This window comes from Lissotriton helveticus, chromosome 10 (assembly GCF_964261635.1).
Source record: "Lissotriton helveticus chromosome 10, aLisHel1.1, whole genome shotgun sequence".
In the NCBI taxonomy this organism is placed as follows: Eukaryota; Metazoa; Chordata; class Amphibia; order Caudata; family Salamandridae; genus Lissotriton; species Lissotriton helveticus.
This window is the reverse complement of record NC_136071.1, coordinates 780867340-780885790: the sequence shown is the minus strand read 5'-3', so window position 1 is coordinate 780885790 and position 18451 is coordinate 780867340. Positions and strand designations below refer to the sequence as shown.

General features: G+C 47.0%; 1 protein-coding gene across 2 annotated transcripts in view; it reads right to left on the bottom strand.

Moving 5' to 3' along the window:
- Nucleotides 1-18451, bottom strand: part of KIF5B (kinesin family member 5B) — a 795256-nt gene that overhangs the window by 266644 nt on the left and 510161 nt on the right. For both annotated transcript variants that reach the window (XM_078663342.1, XM_078663343.1), the window contains exon 20: nt 7319-7420. In XM_078663342.1, the coding sequence (XP_078519468.1) occupies nt 7319-7420 (102 nt within the window). The remainder of the gene's footprint in view (nt 1-7318; nt 7421-18451) is intronic.

Genomic DNA, 18451 nt, shown 5'->3' with positions numbered 1-18451 from the left:
AATGTCCTCCAAGAGAGAGCGGGCCTGGAAAAGACTGTCCTCAAATGGTTCTCCTCCTTTCTCAACAACCGCACACAAAGAATCAAAATTAAAAGCTGTGAATCAGACATTCTTCCCATCAGCAGAGGAGTCCCTCAAGGGTCAGTACTCTCTCCACAACTCTTCAACATCTGCATGGAGCCCCTCACCTCAATTCTAAGGAAAGCCAACATCCCCTTCCACCTCTATGCGGACGACACACAACGATCTGGAAACCACGTTGATCACAGACATCCATAGACTGAACCACACTCTTACCGAAGTTCAACTCTGGCTCTCATCCAACCACCTCAAACTCAATGAAGAAAAAACAGAAGTGCTCCTCATCTCAAACAAAGATGAAAACCCACAAATTCTAGAATGGCTCAAAGCCTTAAATGCCCTGAACGTCCCTCTTGTTCCTTCGAACTCCATAAAATCCCTAGGGATCACCCTTGACCCCGAATTGGACATTAAAGAACACATCTCAAAAACTGCCAAAAGTGCTTTCCTGAACCTGAAACTTCTCAACAAATTGAAACCATTCCTCCCCACGAAAGACCTGAAACAGGCCACACAGGCTCTGGTACTCTCCAGAATTGACTACGGCATTGCTACTCTGACTGGAACAGCCAAATCGCACCTGGGACCTCTGACCTCTACCCTAAACGCCGCAGCTAGAATGGTCACGGGAACAAAGAAATATGATCATATCACCCCAGCTCTTAAGGATCTGAAGTGGCTCCCTATTGACCAACGAGACAGCTTCCGTACAGCCTGCCTCACACACAAAGCCCTGCATACAGGCAAACCTGAATACCTGGCCAACAAGCTCAAAAGGCCGGTCAGTCTCGAAACCTCTGAAGCTCCAACACGCTCCTACTCATTCCCCTGAAATCCCAGAAACACACAACATCTAGCAAATCCTTTGCGGGTAATGCTCCCAAGATTTGGAACTCCATCCCCCCCACACATCAGAATGACCGCATCCTTCCCGAAATTCAAGAAGTTACTCAAAGCCCTCTTCCTCGAGCGTTCTGGAGCACACTTGAACTCCACCTGGACTTTGAAGTTCCATTATCTCTGTGACCCCAAAGCCGGCTGACTTGCTTATGACTTTCCACCCTGTTTTGCGCTTGGCTGCTATTGTACAGACTCTACTCGCCTCTGTTGCCCCTTGCCTTGTTTTCCGTCCTCATTATCTGTCTAATGCCTCTGTACTTGTTGTGAAGCGCTCTGATACCCCTCAGGTCCAGCTAGCGCTATACAAAACTTTAATAAATAAAATAAATAAATAAAAAACTGACCCCTTACAGCAACCAAAGCTATTTTGAGTCCAATCCAGACGCCAAAGCCGTAGAGACTGAGCAGCCGTTGAGGGACGTCAGCACCACAGAGAACAGCATATAGAGTGCCCAGCTGACCTGATGTGTTCCCTTTTGCAGGTCTCACCAAAAACCGTGGGTGCCTTTAACACAAGGGCACCAGCTGACCAAAACCCTCTACACCCGAGCACCCCTGGCCCGGGTCCACGAAAACGGATATTGCTCCCCTGCTCCCAGGATCTCCACGAATGAAGTCCCCATTGGGATGTCTCAGACTGGTCTCCAAGTCCCCTTCTGCATCCTCTTAATAGGTGTCCACCCCCACTTTTCATAATGTGTAGCGTGTAAGGCTACCAACCAGTTCAACATCTCTGTATACAGACACTCCAGGGCAGGTAAACTTGAACTGCTGGTGAAACTTAGGACCTTGGGCCCCCAGCACCTTATGTCCTACATGGGACCCCTGAGATTTGTTTGCAAATTCCTGTATACAATATATGTTTCTTTCTCCATAGGAAAGCATTACCACATAAAGACATATTTAAGTGAAATTTTTACTTAACTGCAAAAATAATACTGCAAATTACTTACATATTAAAGAAGTTCTTGGTGTTAAAATACATTTTTAAAACCCGGTTATTTTTCTAAATGGGTCGCTGGTTTCTTCTTGACTGTGTCTCATTTATTAACTCTGTGTGTTCAACAAATGCACTAACAACACCCTATGATAAGCCTAAACTGCTCACCCACACTACCACAAAAGAGAGCATTTGGGATTCTTAATTTAAGCCCCGTTAGCCAATAAGCATACCTCGTTTTGGAATACTAGATAAAAATCCAGTTTCCTACGGTGCTCATTTAGTTGGTGTTTATTTTAGCTCCATGATCCCTGTGCTGTTATATGAGATGCAGATATTGCGCAAGTATTGCATTCACCATCTTGTACATCAACACACTTCTGGCATTTGCTTACCTCAACTGATAGGGAGGTATGCCTACCTTGACCTGCTTCAGCCTTTGTGATTCTTGAGCCATCATTACCAAACTTCAAACCAAACTAAAAATTTAACCAGTGGGATTTTTAATAAAGGTTTGACTATGCTGCTCTCAAATTGGTTCTCAAATTTAGCACTATTTTTAACCCTTTCTACATTGTGGACTTTATTTTTCCACTTTAACTCAAAGTGCTGAACAGGTTTACACCCATCACACCAAAACCAAAATGGCAATACTTATGAACATTCCCTTAACTGCTGCAGAGAGCGAACATTTAGTCTATATTTAGAATGTGAAAATGCAGCATTTGGGTCCTCTAACCAAGACTATAACTTTGGAAACGTCAAAGCTCTTTGATGCCAGTTGGGTTGCAGGCTTCATGTTAACGCTGGTAGCAGTGACTAGGGGTTTACCAAACCATATAGTGCCCACCCTGGCACAAAACCGTCAGTTTCTGTCCTTTTTTTCATGGCTTTGTTGCGAACAGATGGAGTGATATCGACCAAATACAGTGCACTTCTAAAGGCTGACAGGAACATTATTGGTACTTCCCCTGTATAACCATCCCATCAAACAGAGAGGAGGGCGGGATCGGTAAGGAATGGGCAGTTAGACAGAGTAACCACCAGAAAGTTCATTACTGTAGGTAAGTAACTTTAACTTCTCTGTGCAGATTCCTCATCGTTGACTAGATGCCCAAGCACTACCTTGCCAGCAGGTGGGTTGATGAACAGTCAGATAAGGAAATCTTGCAGCACAGGTCCGAATGCCAGGTGGACACGCAGGGTTTGCAGCTCACTGACCAGTCTCGCCGATGCAGCAGCAACCAAAAAGACTGTCCTAATAGTCAACAACGCCATCAAAAAGGGTGAAGAAGATGTAGGGCCCAATGGGGCATAGCATAAGGAGTTGCGGTGGAGGGGATACAAATTAGTCAACCATTTGTGGATCGTGATCACAACAGGGGACTTGAACAGGGAAGGCTGATCTGGGAGGCAGCGGAACACTGATGTCGCCAAATAACTCTTGACTGTGCCCACCGCACACTCTCTCTGAACCAGAGAGTGCGAACTAGAGGACTTTGACTCCCTGGCCCATAAGGGATCAACAACGTCATCCCCGCACCATGAGACAAAACGAATCCTTGTCCAAGAATATCCAGATTACATAGAAGGGCGGTGAGCTGACAAGATGGAGCCTACCACCTCAGGTGGCAGTTGAATGGAGTTTAGGTGTCCTTGCTCAATATCCAGACATGAAGGTGAGCCTCTGAAGACTAGGGTGCTGGAACATCCCCTAGCCACCCCTCGAACTACTGGGAAAGGAGATCCAACCAAAAAGGGAGACTAAGCAGGGGACACAGGTAGAGATGCAGAAGGCCTGCGTAGCACAGTTCTCTGCCACTTTGGGAGAATTAAAATGACTTGGCCAGGTGAAACTCTCAAAACTGGAGGAATCCAGGTTATGGGAGAGATAAATAGTGAAGCAGAAAGTTTTGCCTCAACTTAATCGCGCCTCCTATGGCTTGCCTAAACGGATACTAGAGGATGCAGAACTGCTGGGACAGAGCATTTTCCAATGAGGTAAACAAGTCCACGTGAGAAGTGGCCAACAGGGTGAAGGTATAAAGTACTACCGCTGGTAGAAGTCACCACTTTTGATCGGCCGGGTAATGCTGGCTCAGACTTTCAGAGACCTGCTCAGAGAATGGCCAGATCCCTTGATGGTGAACCCAAAACTACAGTCTCGCTGCCTCTTGACAAACACGTCAATTTTGTATAAAATTCAAAAGTTAAGGAATCTGCGGGTAGATGTCTCGCTCAGAAAAAAAGAGTTGAGACCCTCCTCCCCCTTGAATGTTCAGGTACTATATTGCAGTTGTATTGTCTGTCAAGATAGCGACAGAACAGCTGCAAATGTAGGAGAGGAAGGCCTTGAGAGCCAGCCAAATCACCTACAGCTCTAGCACATTGATATGAAGCACGTGCTCTTCTGGAGACCAGAGACCTCTGATCTCCAGATCCACCGGAAGGGCTCCCACATGAAAGTAGAGACATCCCTCACTACCATACCCATGACTGGAGGAGTACATCCCTCAGAGAAGGTCCCCCAGGAGACAACATACATTGCAGTATACAAGGAGCAATGTTTGCTATTTCTGCCTTTCTTCCAGGCCATGCAAGAAAAAAACTTCTCAGTGTTTTCAAAGTACACCTGAAGAGGGAGTTGTAGACATGACACTTTCTGGGCATATGGGATTCTGGTAGACAGGACACAGAACCAGTGGGGGTTGCTTTAGCCATTTTTCTGCCTTATTTTGCAAAAAGAGATGGTATTTTACAGAAAAAATGCCCTAAACTCTTAAGGAAGTCAAGTGAACCGATTTTAAGAAGGTTCTGAAAGGTTTTTGTGAGGAAAAAAGCCTTGCAAAGTTGTCCAAGATCCTGTCACCAGGAGCCAGCAAAGGAACTGAGGTGACTGCTATCTACAGGCATGATGGGAGATTGGAGGAGTCGGAACCATTACACATGCAGTTTCACTCTAGCATAGTCACAGTCTACCAAGTCACATTGCCATGACCTTCCCCTTCATTTACTTAAAAAAAAGAAACACAAAAGCGGGGTTGTGAGAAATGCTTGAAAATGTCACTGTTCTTACTTTAAAATAAATTAAAGGAATTGCAATACAGCCTCCTTAGGCTGCTAAATTATACATTTGTTCAAATGCTTTTTACTCACCAGAAGCGGCATACATTCTTTGAGAACCTTCTGGAAAGTCTCCCTATTTCTCTGGGTAGTTGTTCAGAAGTAGTTGTCTAATATCCCAGAGAACATTGCTGTAACAACCTTGAAGGACCCATAAGCTTGCTTCTCTCGTAAATTATGCGGAGGTTTGGCATACTTTTCTATCCACTTCTTATAACCCCTCCTCTCTTTTTAAGAGGGTACGGGTCAAGCTGATCGTAGAGATGCAACCAGAGTCCGAAGGACACACAAAAAGCAAGAAAAGACTGCAATCTGGTGCTCTGTAATTTATCTACAGACATCTTTCTAGACTGTACCACACCATCAGATAATCTGCAACCCAGCCTAATGACCACGGTAACCTCACTCACCATTGCAACATTATTCTCAGCATTGCCTGAGAAACCAGCAAAGTGCATAATATCATTGAGTACATCAGTCTCAGATATTAGTCTGCATGAACAGGCAAATTTGAAGTGACACTATTGGTGCATGTGGTATCTTAAAGAGCGTTTGCCACAAAGTTCCAGATGAGGTTGCAAGATGTCGATTACAATACCTTGCCACATCCTGTGATGCGGGCGATATTTGCCGAGGAGTATGACACCTGGGAGGGAATTTATTCTGGAGCAGTTAATGTTCATTATTAAGGTACTGATGCTGTTTTTTCGCAAATGTCATGAATTAGATTCTGAAATGCCAAAAAAAGTATCCTTGTTCAAGAATCATTAAGCTTATTTTGAACATTAACTTCTTGAGTAAATAGCAGCTTTAAACTCAAAGTCAAAGACAAGAATCTGTAATTAGGGATGTATGAAATGCAGCCATTTGTTGTGGTGGGTGCCAACATATCCAAAACAGAGTTAAGTGAAGTATCTAGGCCACCAGAATGTTGAGGTTCCTGCACAGTGTGGACCAGATTAATACTTTGCTCAGTGTAGATGCATAATGACACCGCAAGGGGGCCCTGCAATCACCAACGTCTCAGTGGTTCCCCAAATTGAAAGAAACCTCATCAACTTAGGACCCAGGTTTGAACTGAGCACCAAAAACTGCATCAAGGCAGTCACCATTTATCTGACCACCATATGGTGCTACTATTAAGTTCATACAAAGCAGCTAAGGGCAGCCTCATGGCATTGCAGCTTAGGTTCCAACCATCGTTATTTACTCCGGAGTATCGAGAAGATTTTCACATAAGCAAAGGAACAGCAAGCCTAAACTGTCTGACACCTGCCACGCACACATTTGTCTTGGATTGTTTTTTTTTAAATGGCATAATGGGATGAAGAGGCCAGCCATTACCTCAATAGGGCCTTAATAGGTAAAGGTGCAACACTAAATGAATAAAACAGAACTACAGAAGGCTATGCGACCATTGCTGCCGGTGCCCTCCCCTCTCCAGTGGTCAGATTGTATCTCTGCTTACAGAAGTTTCTGCAGTTAATGGCGTAGCCTAACTGACCAAAGTTTCTTACTCTTTTGTTCTACAAAAATGGATGTGCCAATGGCTAAAATTTACTTCATCACATTCTCCCCATTGTAGAGCCACAGCATAGATCTCAGAGAAGTAAGAAGCTAATCTGCTTCTGCCTGTCTATATATCTCTCTAGCATCTCTAGAGGGATAGTTGCTCAACAGCAAAGATTCACATACAGTGGCAATAAACATCCACTAGGTGCATTGCTCCACTCAAAGAAATATTCTTCAGTCAATATTATTTGAAAGGTACTTCTTCAGCTCAGACTTTCACCTTGGTATATCACTCTAGACACGCCCTCCAATATTGTCAGCTAACCCCATTGATTCTTGTCTATGAGAGTCAAAGGTTTCCAACAAACCTTAAATTCCCAGTAGGAATTTCAAGATGGCAAACTCATATTGCCAATGATTGTATTACAGCACACCTGTCAGAGCCGCAAAGCTGTGCAATGCAATACACACCAGCTTCCTTGTATTCTCCTCTCTCAAAAGGGTGAGGCAGTAAAGTGACACACAAAAAAGCAAATAAAGACTTAAAATAACAAAATACAAAATATTTAAGAACTGGGTATAAGATTTGAAATTAAACGCTTCCTTCCTTCTTGCAAATAGCATTGAGAACACGCAAGCACAGTCATGAATGCAGACACATCCACTTGCATTGCGTTTAATTTACAAAGTAGAACAGATATATTACGCTTCTATTTTGCTTCACAATTACTGATTTACAAGATGCAACAGATCCATACTTACGTGAGTTCATGCAATTTTCTGCTTTTTTCTTGGTCTGTTGATTTCAGCTTTTCATGCTCAATCCTCAGACGTTCTTGCTCAAGAATCATTTTCTGATTTTGGCTGAATAGATAAAATAATGCAATTAGGTACTAAGCTGGTTGGCATAATGCACACACACTGTATATTTTTATCAATTCAAGTACAATTCTCATATAATTATTCTGATCGACCATAATAACATAACTTTTACTTGTAGAGCACATGCTCAATTCCAAGGGAAGTTTCTCAGTACTATGGACAGATGCATATTCCGTTCTCAAACTAATTAGTATGACTAGCCACGATTTGGTGGTTGAGGGTAGGGGGGGGATTGAAAGCCGCCTTAACCCACCCTTAGAACATATCTACAGCAAAGCACAATATTAGACTATTTAACTAATATATATATCCACTTTTAAAAACCAAAAGGTTACAGGATAGTTATAGTTGGGAAATAGAATTTAAGAAACCCTAGAAATTCACTGAAAAAACCCAAAGTTTAAAGGGATGTTATAGTCAGGTTCAAATTTCACTTGTACAAAACCATAGAGATTCAGCAGTTATAGTTACATGAGCTAACTATAACTTACAACCCACAATGCCCTGCTTATGACCTCACATATTACATCACTCATGACATGGTCAGTGACATCACTGATGACATCTCAAATTACATCACTGATGACATTATACAATGAGTGTGAGTGTTTTCTAAAAGTTTACGAGTGTTAAACATATACACCAAGGCACTACAAAAGTTTAAAAAGGATAATGTTACTTACATCAAAGCATCTGTTCTTGGCATGTAGAGCTGTAGATTCACATGCTTTGCATACTCCTGCGATCTAGTGTTGGGTTTCGGTTGTTTGCAAGTTGTTTTTATTCAAAGAAGTCTTTCCTAGCCACGAGGTAAATGACTCCTCCATTCGGTGATATTGCGCATGGGCATCGACTACATTGTTAGATTGTTTTCCCGCAAGAGGGTGAGAACGGAGTAAATAAGTGTAGTATAGAGATGTCCATGCGTATAAATGTACAATGAATAACTGCAACAACTACAGGTACTCATGGAGGCGGGTGGGCAAAGCAGTAAACTCCCAAAGCAGTGGCTAACCTGTAGATGTTGCAGTTGTTTGGAACAGTGTTTAAGTACTGCTTGACCTACATTAGGCTGTTGATGTGCTAACAACTCTACACAATAGTGTTTGGTAAATGTGTGTGTGTGGTGTAAACCATGTAGCTGCCTTACATATGTCAGCTAGAGGAATGTTATCTAAAAAGGCCACTAAAGCCCCTATTCTGCGAGTGGAATGCGCTCTAGGGGATATGGTTAAAGTTCTTTCAGCTTTAGCATAGCATGTTTGAATGCATTTACCACTATCTGGCAATACCAGATTTTGAGATAGGATTGCCTTTGTGAGGTGAAGCAAAAGCAACAATTGTTTTGCGAAAGTCCTTTGTCCTATCTTTGTAGTACAGTAAAGCCATCTTAACGTCAAGCGTGTGAAGAGCGCGTTCTACTACAGTATCAGGTTGAGGAAGGAAAACTGGTAACTCAACCGATTAGTTTATGTGAAAAGCAGAAATTACTTTGGGAAGGAATTTAGGGTTGATGCCGAGAACTATCCTGTCTGTGTAGCTGAAAGAAGGGTTCTTCTAAGGTTAATGCCTGTAGCTCACTAACTCTCCTCAGTGATGTGATGGCAATGAGGAAAGCAAACTTCCACGAGAGAAATTGTAAAGGGCATTTGTGCAATTGTTCAAAAAGTGAGCCTTGTGAGAACAATGTTGAGATTCCATACTGGGGTAGGAGGAATCCTTGGTAGTATTACTCTTTTTAGTCCGTCCATAAAAGCTTTGATTACGGGGACCCTGAATAAGAAATGCGTTACTTACCTGTAACTGGAGTTATCCAGTATTGGTATCTTTCATAGATTCACATGCCTGAATCATTCCCCGTCGTCGGGGTGGGAGTCCCCGGTACATAACAATAGTAATGTCATATAGACATATACATACTAATAGGCCAGAGGCCTCACATTAGTAACCTATCGGAGTCCTTTTGTAAAAAGGACCGAAGTTTGGCCAGGAGCCAATCAGCTACTACCACCCTCTAGAACCTTCCTGGAAGGAGCCCTAGTCCCTCAGATTTTCGTAAGCACAGTGCTAAGTAGTACCTACTGAGAGAACCAAGGGGAGCCCTTCCAGGGGAGGCGGGTGGGTTGCATGTGAATCTATGAAAGATACCAATACTGGATAACTGCAGTTACAGGTAAGTAACGCATTTCTTATCCAGTATTATGGGTATCTTTCATAGATTCACATGCCTGAATCAGAGTAGCAAGCAATAGTCAGCACATTTCGTCTAGTACATCATGGAAGACACTTAATAACACCTTATCATTAGTGCAATCCCATGAACCTGTAAACATTATCAGTAGGAAGAAATGTGCAAGAAGGAAATAGGAAGGTGGGATGAAAGGAAGAAGGCTCACCTCTACTGAAATAGATGACGGAGCACCGCTTGTCCCACTGCTGCATCCTTCATAAGTTCTGAGTCCAAGCAGTAGTGCCTGGTGAACGTATGAGGCGTCTTCCATGTCGCCGCTCTACAAATGTCGACAATGGGCACCCCAGCAAAGAGCGCCATGGAAGTGGAGACTGCTCTTGTGGAATGAGCCCGAACTTTGGAAGGTAGAGGATGTCCTGCCTGTTGGTGGCAGAAGGCGATGGCCGCAGAGATCCACCTAGAAATACTCTGCTTTGTCAATGGATGACACTTCCTGGGCCTACTAAAGGCAATGAATAATTGGCTGGTTTTTCGAAACTGTTCCGTCCTATGGATATAGAACTTCAGACATCTCTTCAGGTCTAAAGAGTGGAGAGATCTCTCCGCTGCCGTGGATGGATTCATGTTAGACCCGGAAACCTTGGCGTGAGTTTCCCTTCCACTTTTTGCTGATGTGCCTCAGATGTTTTTGCTGGTGTCCGCTGCTCAGGGCACTGCGCCACGGCCAACCCGTGCCGCAGCGCAAGTGCTCCCTATGTAAAGTGTAACTGTGATTGATATTCCTGATTGGTTCATTGGATTTACTGTCAGTCCCCAGTAAAGTGCACCAGGAGTGCCAGGGCTTGTAAATGCCAAAGCTGCTAGTGGGCCTGCAGCGCTGGTTGCGCCACCCACAGAAGCAGCCTTTTAAAATATGTCTAGGGTCTGCCATTGCAGAACCTGCATGCAGTCTGGTACTGTCATGCTGGCTGGGCAAGTGCACACACTTGCCAGCCCCTAAACCTTCCCTTAACTTCATATTAGTCACTCCTATGGTAGGCCCAAGGGCAGGGTGCATTGTAAGTGTAAGGTAGGACATGCTCTGATGTGTGTGGCATGTCCTAATAGTGAATTACTGCCAAATTCGTTTTTCACTATTGTAAGGCTACCTGTTCCCTTTAGGCCAGATGGACTGCTGGAATTATTACACTCTATAATCCCAGCGGGCTCAGGGAACATGGTAGAAAATAAAGTTTAGTATGCCTGAACTCAGGATAATAAAATACTTCTTTTAGCAAAGTTTATTTTAATATCCTGTGTTTGCAAATGCTACTTTTAGAAAGTCAGCATTTGCTTGCGTAACCATTTCAGCCCGCCTCTGCTAGTATGTGTATCTGACTGTCTGGGATGTGTGAGTGACAGGGCTGGGGGATGACAGGTGGTGAATGCAAGGATTACACCTTAGTGGGAGGTAGAAGTGCCCCTGGACTTTTAATAGGGCTGTGCTCTGCCACCACAATGCTGGCTCCGCCCCCTGGGGAGCGACTGATGACTCAGCCTGCACCTGGCCCAGGAAGGGCGAAGCACTGTCATCAAGGTACTCCTGGCTGCCCCTGTCCACACAATGCTGGCTCCACCTCCTGTGGAGCGTCTGATGTGCTTGTCCCTCACACTGGAAGCAGAAGCCAGAAGTACACCCAACAAGTGCTCAGAGACTGAAAGAAGTTATGCAGAGGCCCCCCTGGCCTGAAAAGACAAAAGAAATGCTGTATAAAAGTAGGAGCCCTGCTCCTTGTAAATCAGAATCCTGGTTCCCACAAATAACCTCTACCCAACTAGAAGGAGAAGAAGACGCTGGAAGGACTGGCCTGCTGCTTGCCTTGCTGAGGAAGGAGAGGAGAAGACTTTGAAAAGACTTTGCAGACTTGTGCTTTGAAACATTATCCAAGGGCTTGTTTGAGCTTGCCCCCTGATCTGAACCCAGGACTAGTGGGTTCTCTGTGTCTTGGCTCATCTGCAACGGAGCCGTGAGTTCCTCCCGCCGGAGGTAAGACTGCGCCCCCCTCGCCCCCTCCTAGAGTTTTGGCACTCGGGAGCGGCCCGCCCTTCTACCCGTTGAGAGCCTCGCTCTGCCTAGAGCCGCTCTCTGCCCCTCGGGTCAAGCCGCCCGCTCCTCTGCTCCTTCTCGCTACTGGAGCGCCTGGATAGCTGGTCTTCCCCCCTCCCGCCGGAATCCTGGTCCTACGAGTGCACTTCCAAGCCTGGACGGCCGCCTGTGTGTTGCTTCGCACCCGGCCGCCCCGCTGTGCCCTCGGACCTGTGGAAAAGGTCGCGCCGCACCCGGAAGGGATCTCCCCCTGTACGAGCCGTACCGGAGGTCCCCCGTGCCGCGTCCGCCTTTGTGAGCTCGCCTGCTGCCTTAGCAGACCCCAAGGTACGCCCCGCGACCAAAGCGCACCAACCCGTCTGCCAGTGGCAGACAAAATCGAGTGTGGACGTCGCACCTGAGAACGAACCAGCAGACCCAGACCCCACCTCAGCTAACGAGGATTTTAACGGGTGGATCTCTAATTCCTTAGACATCGTTCTTCCCTTGAGCACCGCGGACCCTAAGCGAAGGGCCAAGACGGCTCCTTGGTACTCCCCTACTCTCTGGGATTTAAAATCCAAGTGCAAACGTCTTGAAAGAAAATGGAGACTAGATTTCTCGCCTGTCAGTAAAAGCAACTATAGACTCATGCTCAGAGCATATAAAGGGGAGATTAAAAGGGCCCAATCGGCCTTTTTCGCTGAAAAAATTAACTCAGCGGCGTCTAAACCTAAAGAAATCTATAAGATAGCAAAATCCCTGTTAGAGTGCCCAGAGCAGTCATTAGACCCAAGCAACGCACAAGTCCGCTGTAATGATCTTGCGGAATTCTTCTCGGAAAAAATCCAAATCATTTACTCTGCTTTCCCGCCCGCTTCCCCTACTGTCCAATCCCCAAATATCCTGCCCTCCGTCATTCATCACACAGTCTCCATACGAGCCTTTCCGTCACTTAATCCTTGTCTCTTAAACTCCATAGTACCTCAGGTCAGATCAGGCTCGCCCAAGGACCCAGCTACCTCTCGGTCACTGCAAATGGTCAACGACATCATTCTTCCCACAGTGCTTAACCTATTGAATTCCTCGCTGGGCTCAGGTGTGGTACCTCCACCCTGGAAACGTGCGATGGTCAGGGCTCTTTTAAAAAAAAAAATCTCGACCAGTCCGAGCTAAAGAATTACAGGCCCATATCTTTGCTTCCTTGGATGAGCAAAGTTTTGGAAAAACACGTTAATGCCACTTTGGTAGATTTCATCGAAACTAACCATCTACTAGATGTTTCCCAAACTGGCTTCCGCCCCAGGCACGGAACAGAAACCGCGTTGTTGGCAGTGACGGAGGAGGCACGAAAGATCTTGGACCAGGGAGGTTCAGCGGCCATAAATCTCCTGGATCTCAGTGCCGCCTTCGACACTGTCAACCATAGTACACTTCTTTCACGGCTTTCTGACATTGGGATTGGGGGCACGGCCTTTTCTTGGTTGGAATCATTTCTCACTGACCGCTCTTTTCAGGTGTTTGAGGGTTCTGCCATCTCCCCAAGTAAATCTCTTCCTTGCGGTGTCCCCCAGGGCTCATCTCTGAGCTCTACTTTGTTTAATGTCTACATGGGGCCACTAGCTGAGGTAGTTCGTCCATTTGGTCTCAAAATAATAACATACGCGGACGATACCCAGCTAGTGGTCTCCCTCAACCAACATGACATAAATCCAGACAATCTTAGGACCTGCTTGGAAGAAGTCTCAAACTGGATGACACATTCATACCTGTGACACGGGGGACCCGGACACGGGCCCCCCTGGCCTACCTTTTCATGTGTCCCCTTTGTTGTTTCAGCATACCGACACATGGAAAACCGCGGATGTGGTCAGCTGCCTTCCAGTGATGGACAGCGAGGGACCCTGTACCTTTAAATGGGCGGCAGCAGAGCAGGAATCTATCCACGGCCGCTCCATAAAAACCGGCCCTGCCCCTGGACAGGTGTGTGTTACACCTGGAGGCGGAGAGTGGAGACTGGAGTGCGAGGACGGAGGGGAGCGGCGAAGGAGTGAAGACGGAGAGGAGTGGAGGCGGATCGAGGAAGAGAAGGAGTGGTGGCGGATCGAAGACGACGACGAGAGGAATTCGAGCCAGGACGGAGAGGAGTGGAGGAGAACCGAGGAAGGAGCGGAGAAAGGAGGAAACACCGACCCAAGCGGGACGAGGCGGGACCAGGACGGACCAGAAGCGGAGAGCGGAGGAGACCGCCCTACAGAGAAGCAAGACTGCAGCGACACCCCAGGAGGCCACCGAGAAGGCGCATCGCCCAGCACGCTTCCCAGGAAGTGTGGCTAGGACAGGTACGGTCACGACTCCTGGGTTGGGCTGGACGTACTCTGGGCAAGCCTCCTTGACCCCTACGGGACACCGGTAGATAAATCCCCCTCTGGACTGTTTCTTGGTTCCTTCACCTTCCGGCACTCACCGAGGGGTAGATAATTTGCACGCGTGTTTCCCTCACATCCCCTTCCTCACACTAATTGTGCTGGGACAACTGAGTAACACTGGTTTCCTTTGTTTTGTGGCACGTTGGGCGGATCCCCACCCGGAAACATCTTGACCACGGCGGAAGCACGGACTACAACGCCCAGCAGGCACCGGGAGACGAGACGGCGGAGCGGAGTGCGAGAGGCGGCAGAGGAGGCGGCAAACCCTCTTCCATTTTACCGAATACCTGCGATAAAAAGGAGACTGTATACCGGAATAAAACCCGCTCTTCCCAAAACCCCAGTGTCTCTGGATTTATTCGACAGTCGAGCTGAAACCCCACAATACCTGAAATTGAACGGTGACAAAACCGAGTTAATGCTCTTGGGCAATCCCTCCCCATTGGCTCTTAGCTTATCTTGGCCCCCTTCCTTGGGTTTGCCTCCCTTACCCAGAGATAAAATCAAGAGCTTGGGCATATGGCTCGATAAAACTCTGAGCTTCAATGCCCAAGCCACCAAACTCTCGGCAACCTGTTTTGGCCTTCTTAAGCTAATCCGGAAGATCCTTCCCCTTCCACCTTTTGAAGCTAGGAAAATAGTGGTTCAGGGTCTGATCCTCTCCAGATTGGACTTTGGAAACGCCCTGCACTTAGGCGCCCCCCAACTTACTCTGAATATTCTTCAGGTGGCGCAGAATGCGGCAGCCCGGACTCTTCTTCAAATTCCTAGGCGTGTGTCAACGAAGGCCGGCCTGCGTACTCTACACTGGTTACCAGTTAGGCGCAGATTTGAGTTTAAGGCACCATGCATCTCCCACCAAGCATTCTGGAAAACCGGGCCCCTCATAAACCACTCTCTGATTACCCCTCACAAACCAGTAAGACACCTCAGGTCATCTTTCTCCTCACTGGCAACAGTCCCTAGGATTAAAAAATCCAGAAGTGGAGGCCGTTCTTTTTCTTACAATGCCCCCAAACTGTGGAACTCCCTCCCCATCAACTTACGTGCAGAATCCAACCTACTTCGTTTTCGCAAACAGTTAAAAACTTTACTATTCTCCTACCCTGACTAACTTTTGTTTCCAGCTTGCATAGTCTGTAGCGCTGGGACGCCTCAGGGTAGCCATCGCGCTTTATAAATTGTCATTTCATTTCATTTCATTTCACACCACGGGCTCGGGGCCCACAACGTTTTATTTCCCCGTTATTTCTGTGTGCCTCGCCGTGTCCAGTACGCTCCCCGCTGTCCGCCGCCCCGCTGACAGTCTGCGGCGCGTACCCGGCCTGGACGGCTCTTCCTCTGCAACCAAGTGCGAGCCGCACTAGAGCCGTACTCTGCGCACCGCGAGAAGCGTGGGAGTCAGCAGGACTCCACCTCTCGGGCCGTGCAACGCGCAGGGAAGCGCTACGAGCCGCACAGACAGCCCGGCCCGAGCCGCAGTGTGGGGAAACATGTGCAAAGAACTAAGAGAACTGTTAGGAAGTGATTCAAAGTGAACAGAAACCCCTTTTTGGACTATAAAGAAGAGAAGCTTGCCAGTTACAATCTTGTGGCATAGAAAAGCATTATTGGTCTTGTGATAAGTCATACCTGCATATATTTTTACATAAAGGAACGTATTTTTATATATTCACAGCCTGGTGTCCATTTGTGGGGGGATTGGTACATTTTACTGTGTGTGTTATTACAAATGCTTAACTGAATAACGCCTGAAGAATAGCCTTGGCTGCTCACGCCACGCACATAGAGGGTGAGCAAGGGTAATTCTAAGGGGTCATCCTTCGCCCGGACTTAGAGGAGAGGGTCCCTGCTTGCCACAAGTGCATACTTGCGCCAACCAGAGACCCCCAATTCTAACAATTCGGAAAGAAAGTCTTTAGAACAATAGGTTCATTGAAATGAAAAGTAGACGGAACCTTTGGTATGAACTTAGGATTGGTCCTTAAGATGACTCTGTCCTGTTTGAATTGAATGAAAGGGTCCTGAATAGATAAAGCCTGAAGCTCACTCACTCTCCTTGCTGACGTGAGAGCCAATAAGAGCTGTCTTCCATGACAAGTATTTGATATCTGCTTTATGAATTGGCTCAAAGGGGTGTTTCATCAACTGAGCCAAGACAATGTTGAGGTTCCACGTAGGTGGTAACGGTGTCACTGGAGGGAATGTTCTGAATAACCCTTTCAGAAATTGCTTGACCAGTCTATTGGACCATAGTGACGTTCCAGACGAAGAGCGCCTAAATCGAGAGATGGCCGTCAGATGGACCTTTATTGAGGCGTGGGCCAATCCAGAGTTAGCCAGATGAAGTAAGTAAGGCAGCAGCTGCGCTGGAGATGACGAAAACGGATGCAGTTTGTTAGCCTTGCACCACATACAGAACCTTTTCCACTTAAGGGAATACGTCTTGTTGGTACTGTCTGCCCGGGCCTGGGCCAAGACTGCTCTGCACTCTTGAGGAATGTCTAAGTCCTGGAACTCTCTGAACTCAGGAGCCAAGCCGATAATCGGAGAGATGTCGGATCTGGATGCTGGACTTGCCCCTGGTTCATAGTGAGGAGATTCGGGTATGGCCTGAATGGAATCGGCGGCTCCAGCGATAGAAGGTGGAGTTCTGTAAACCAGTGTTGGCGCGGCCACGCTGGGGCTACCAGGATCAGGGTGCAGCGCTCTGTCTTCATTTTCCAGAGAACCCTGGGAATCAGGGGAAATGGAGGAAATGCGTAAGCAAATACGTTGCACTATGCCATCGAAAATGCATCCCCGAGAGATCTTGGCTGGGGAAGCCAGGTTGCATTATGTTGGCATTTTGCGCTGCTTTCTGTTGCAAACAGGTCCAGGTAGGTGTGCCCCAGCGGGAGAAAACTGCGCTGAGAGCATGGTGGTCGAGCTCCCACTTGTGGCAAATGGAGCGTTGTCTGCTTAGAGAGCCCGCCAGGGTATTGTCTGCCCCTGGGACATACTCGGCTCGAAGAGAAATGTTGTTGCGGAGTAGCCATTTCCAAATTCGTTGAGATTCTTGAGACGTCATCGATCGAGTACCCCCTTGTTTGTTCAAATAGTGCATTGTGGTGGTGTTGTCGGTTCTCACAAGCACTAGGGAGTTCCTGATCCGCAGGCAGGAATGCTCGAAGAGCCAGGTATACTGCCCTCAACTCGAGCAGGTTGATGTGCAGCTCCTTTTCTGCCAGTGACCATTGGCCGTTGATCCGGAGCTCCTGCAGGAACGCACCCCATCCTTCCAGCGAGGCATCTGTTGTTATTACGTGGGGTGAGATTGAAAGCAGGAAAGGAAGGCCCTGGTTCAGATTTTTTGTTTGTAGCCACCAGTGCAGGGCCTGCGTCATGACTGGCGTGATTTTGATCAGATCGTCGAAGGACCCCAAACACTGGATCCACTGAGAAGACAACGCTTCTTGTAATGGGCGCATACGAAGGCGGCAGTGTGGAATTAGTAGGATATTGGAGGACATCATCCCCAACAATGATTTGAAGAGTCGCACCTTGATGGTCTTTTTGGTCAGAACTCGGCTTGCTAGAGACCTCAGTTTGATTTGACGCTCCAGTGAAGGGAAGGCCTTTCCCTGGTGCGTGTCCAGAGTTGCTCCCAGGAAAGTGAGACGTTGCGATGGTTGAAGGACAGATTGTTCCTGGTTGAGCGTAAGTCCTAGGCTCTCGAAGAGTTGAAGACAAGTGTTGGAAGATCTGGTTACGCCTATCAGAGTAGGAGCCTTGACGAGCCAGTCGTCCAAGTAGGGGAAAACCTGGTGATGGAGTTGGCGAAGGTACGCTGCCACAGGAGACAGGCATTTTGTAAAAATGCGTGGTGCCGACTTCAGGCCAAATGGTAACACTCTGAATTGGTAGTGCCGTCCCGCCACCTCAAATCTCAGGAATTGTCTGTGACTCTTGTGAATCAGTATGTGAAAGTAGGCGTCCTGGAGGTCTAAGGACACCATGAAGTCTTTGGAATTGAGTAGCTGTAACACCTCTTGAATGGATACCATACAGAATGATTGTTTTTTGAGGTATCTGTCGAGGCTTCTGAGGTCCAATATAGGTCTCCATTTTTTCTCTTTTTTTCGTATTAGGAAGAATCGTGAGTAGAATCCTTTCCCCTTCTGACCTCGGGGAACTCTTTCTGGAGCATTAGAGAGAGTTCTTTTTGAAGGAGATGCAGATTCTTGTGCTGCATAGGACGTGGGGGGTTCGGAGGAGGAGGCTCTACGAACTCCAAAGTATGTCAGAACCGAACCAGCTGGAGAACCCAACGATCCGTCGTGATCTTT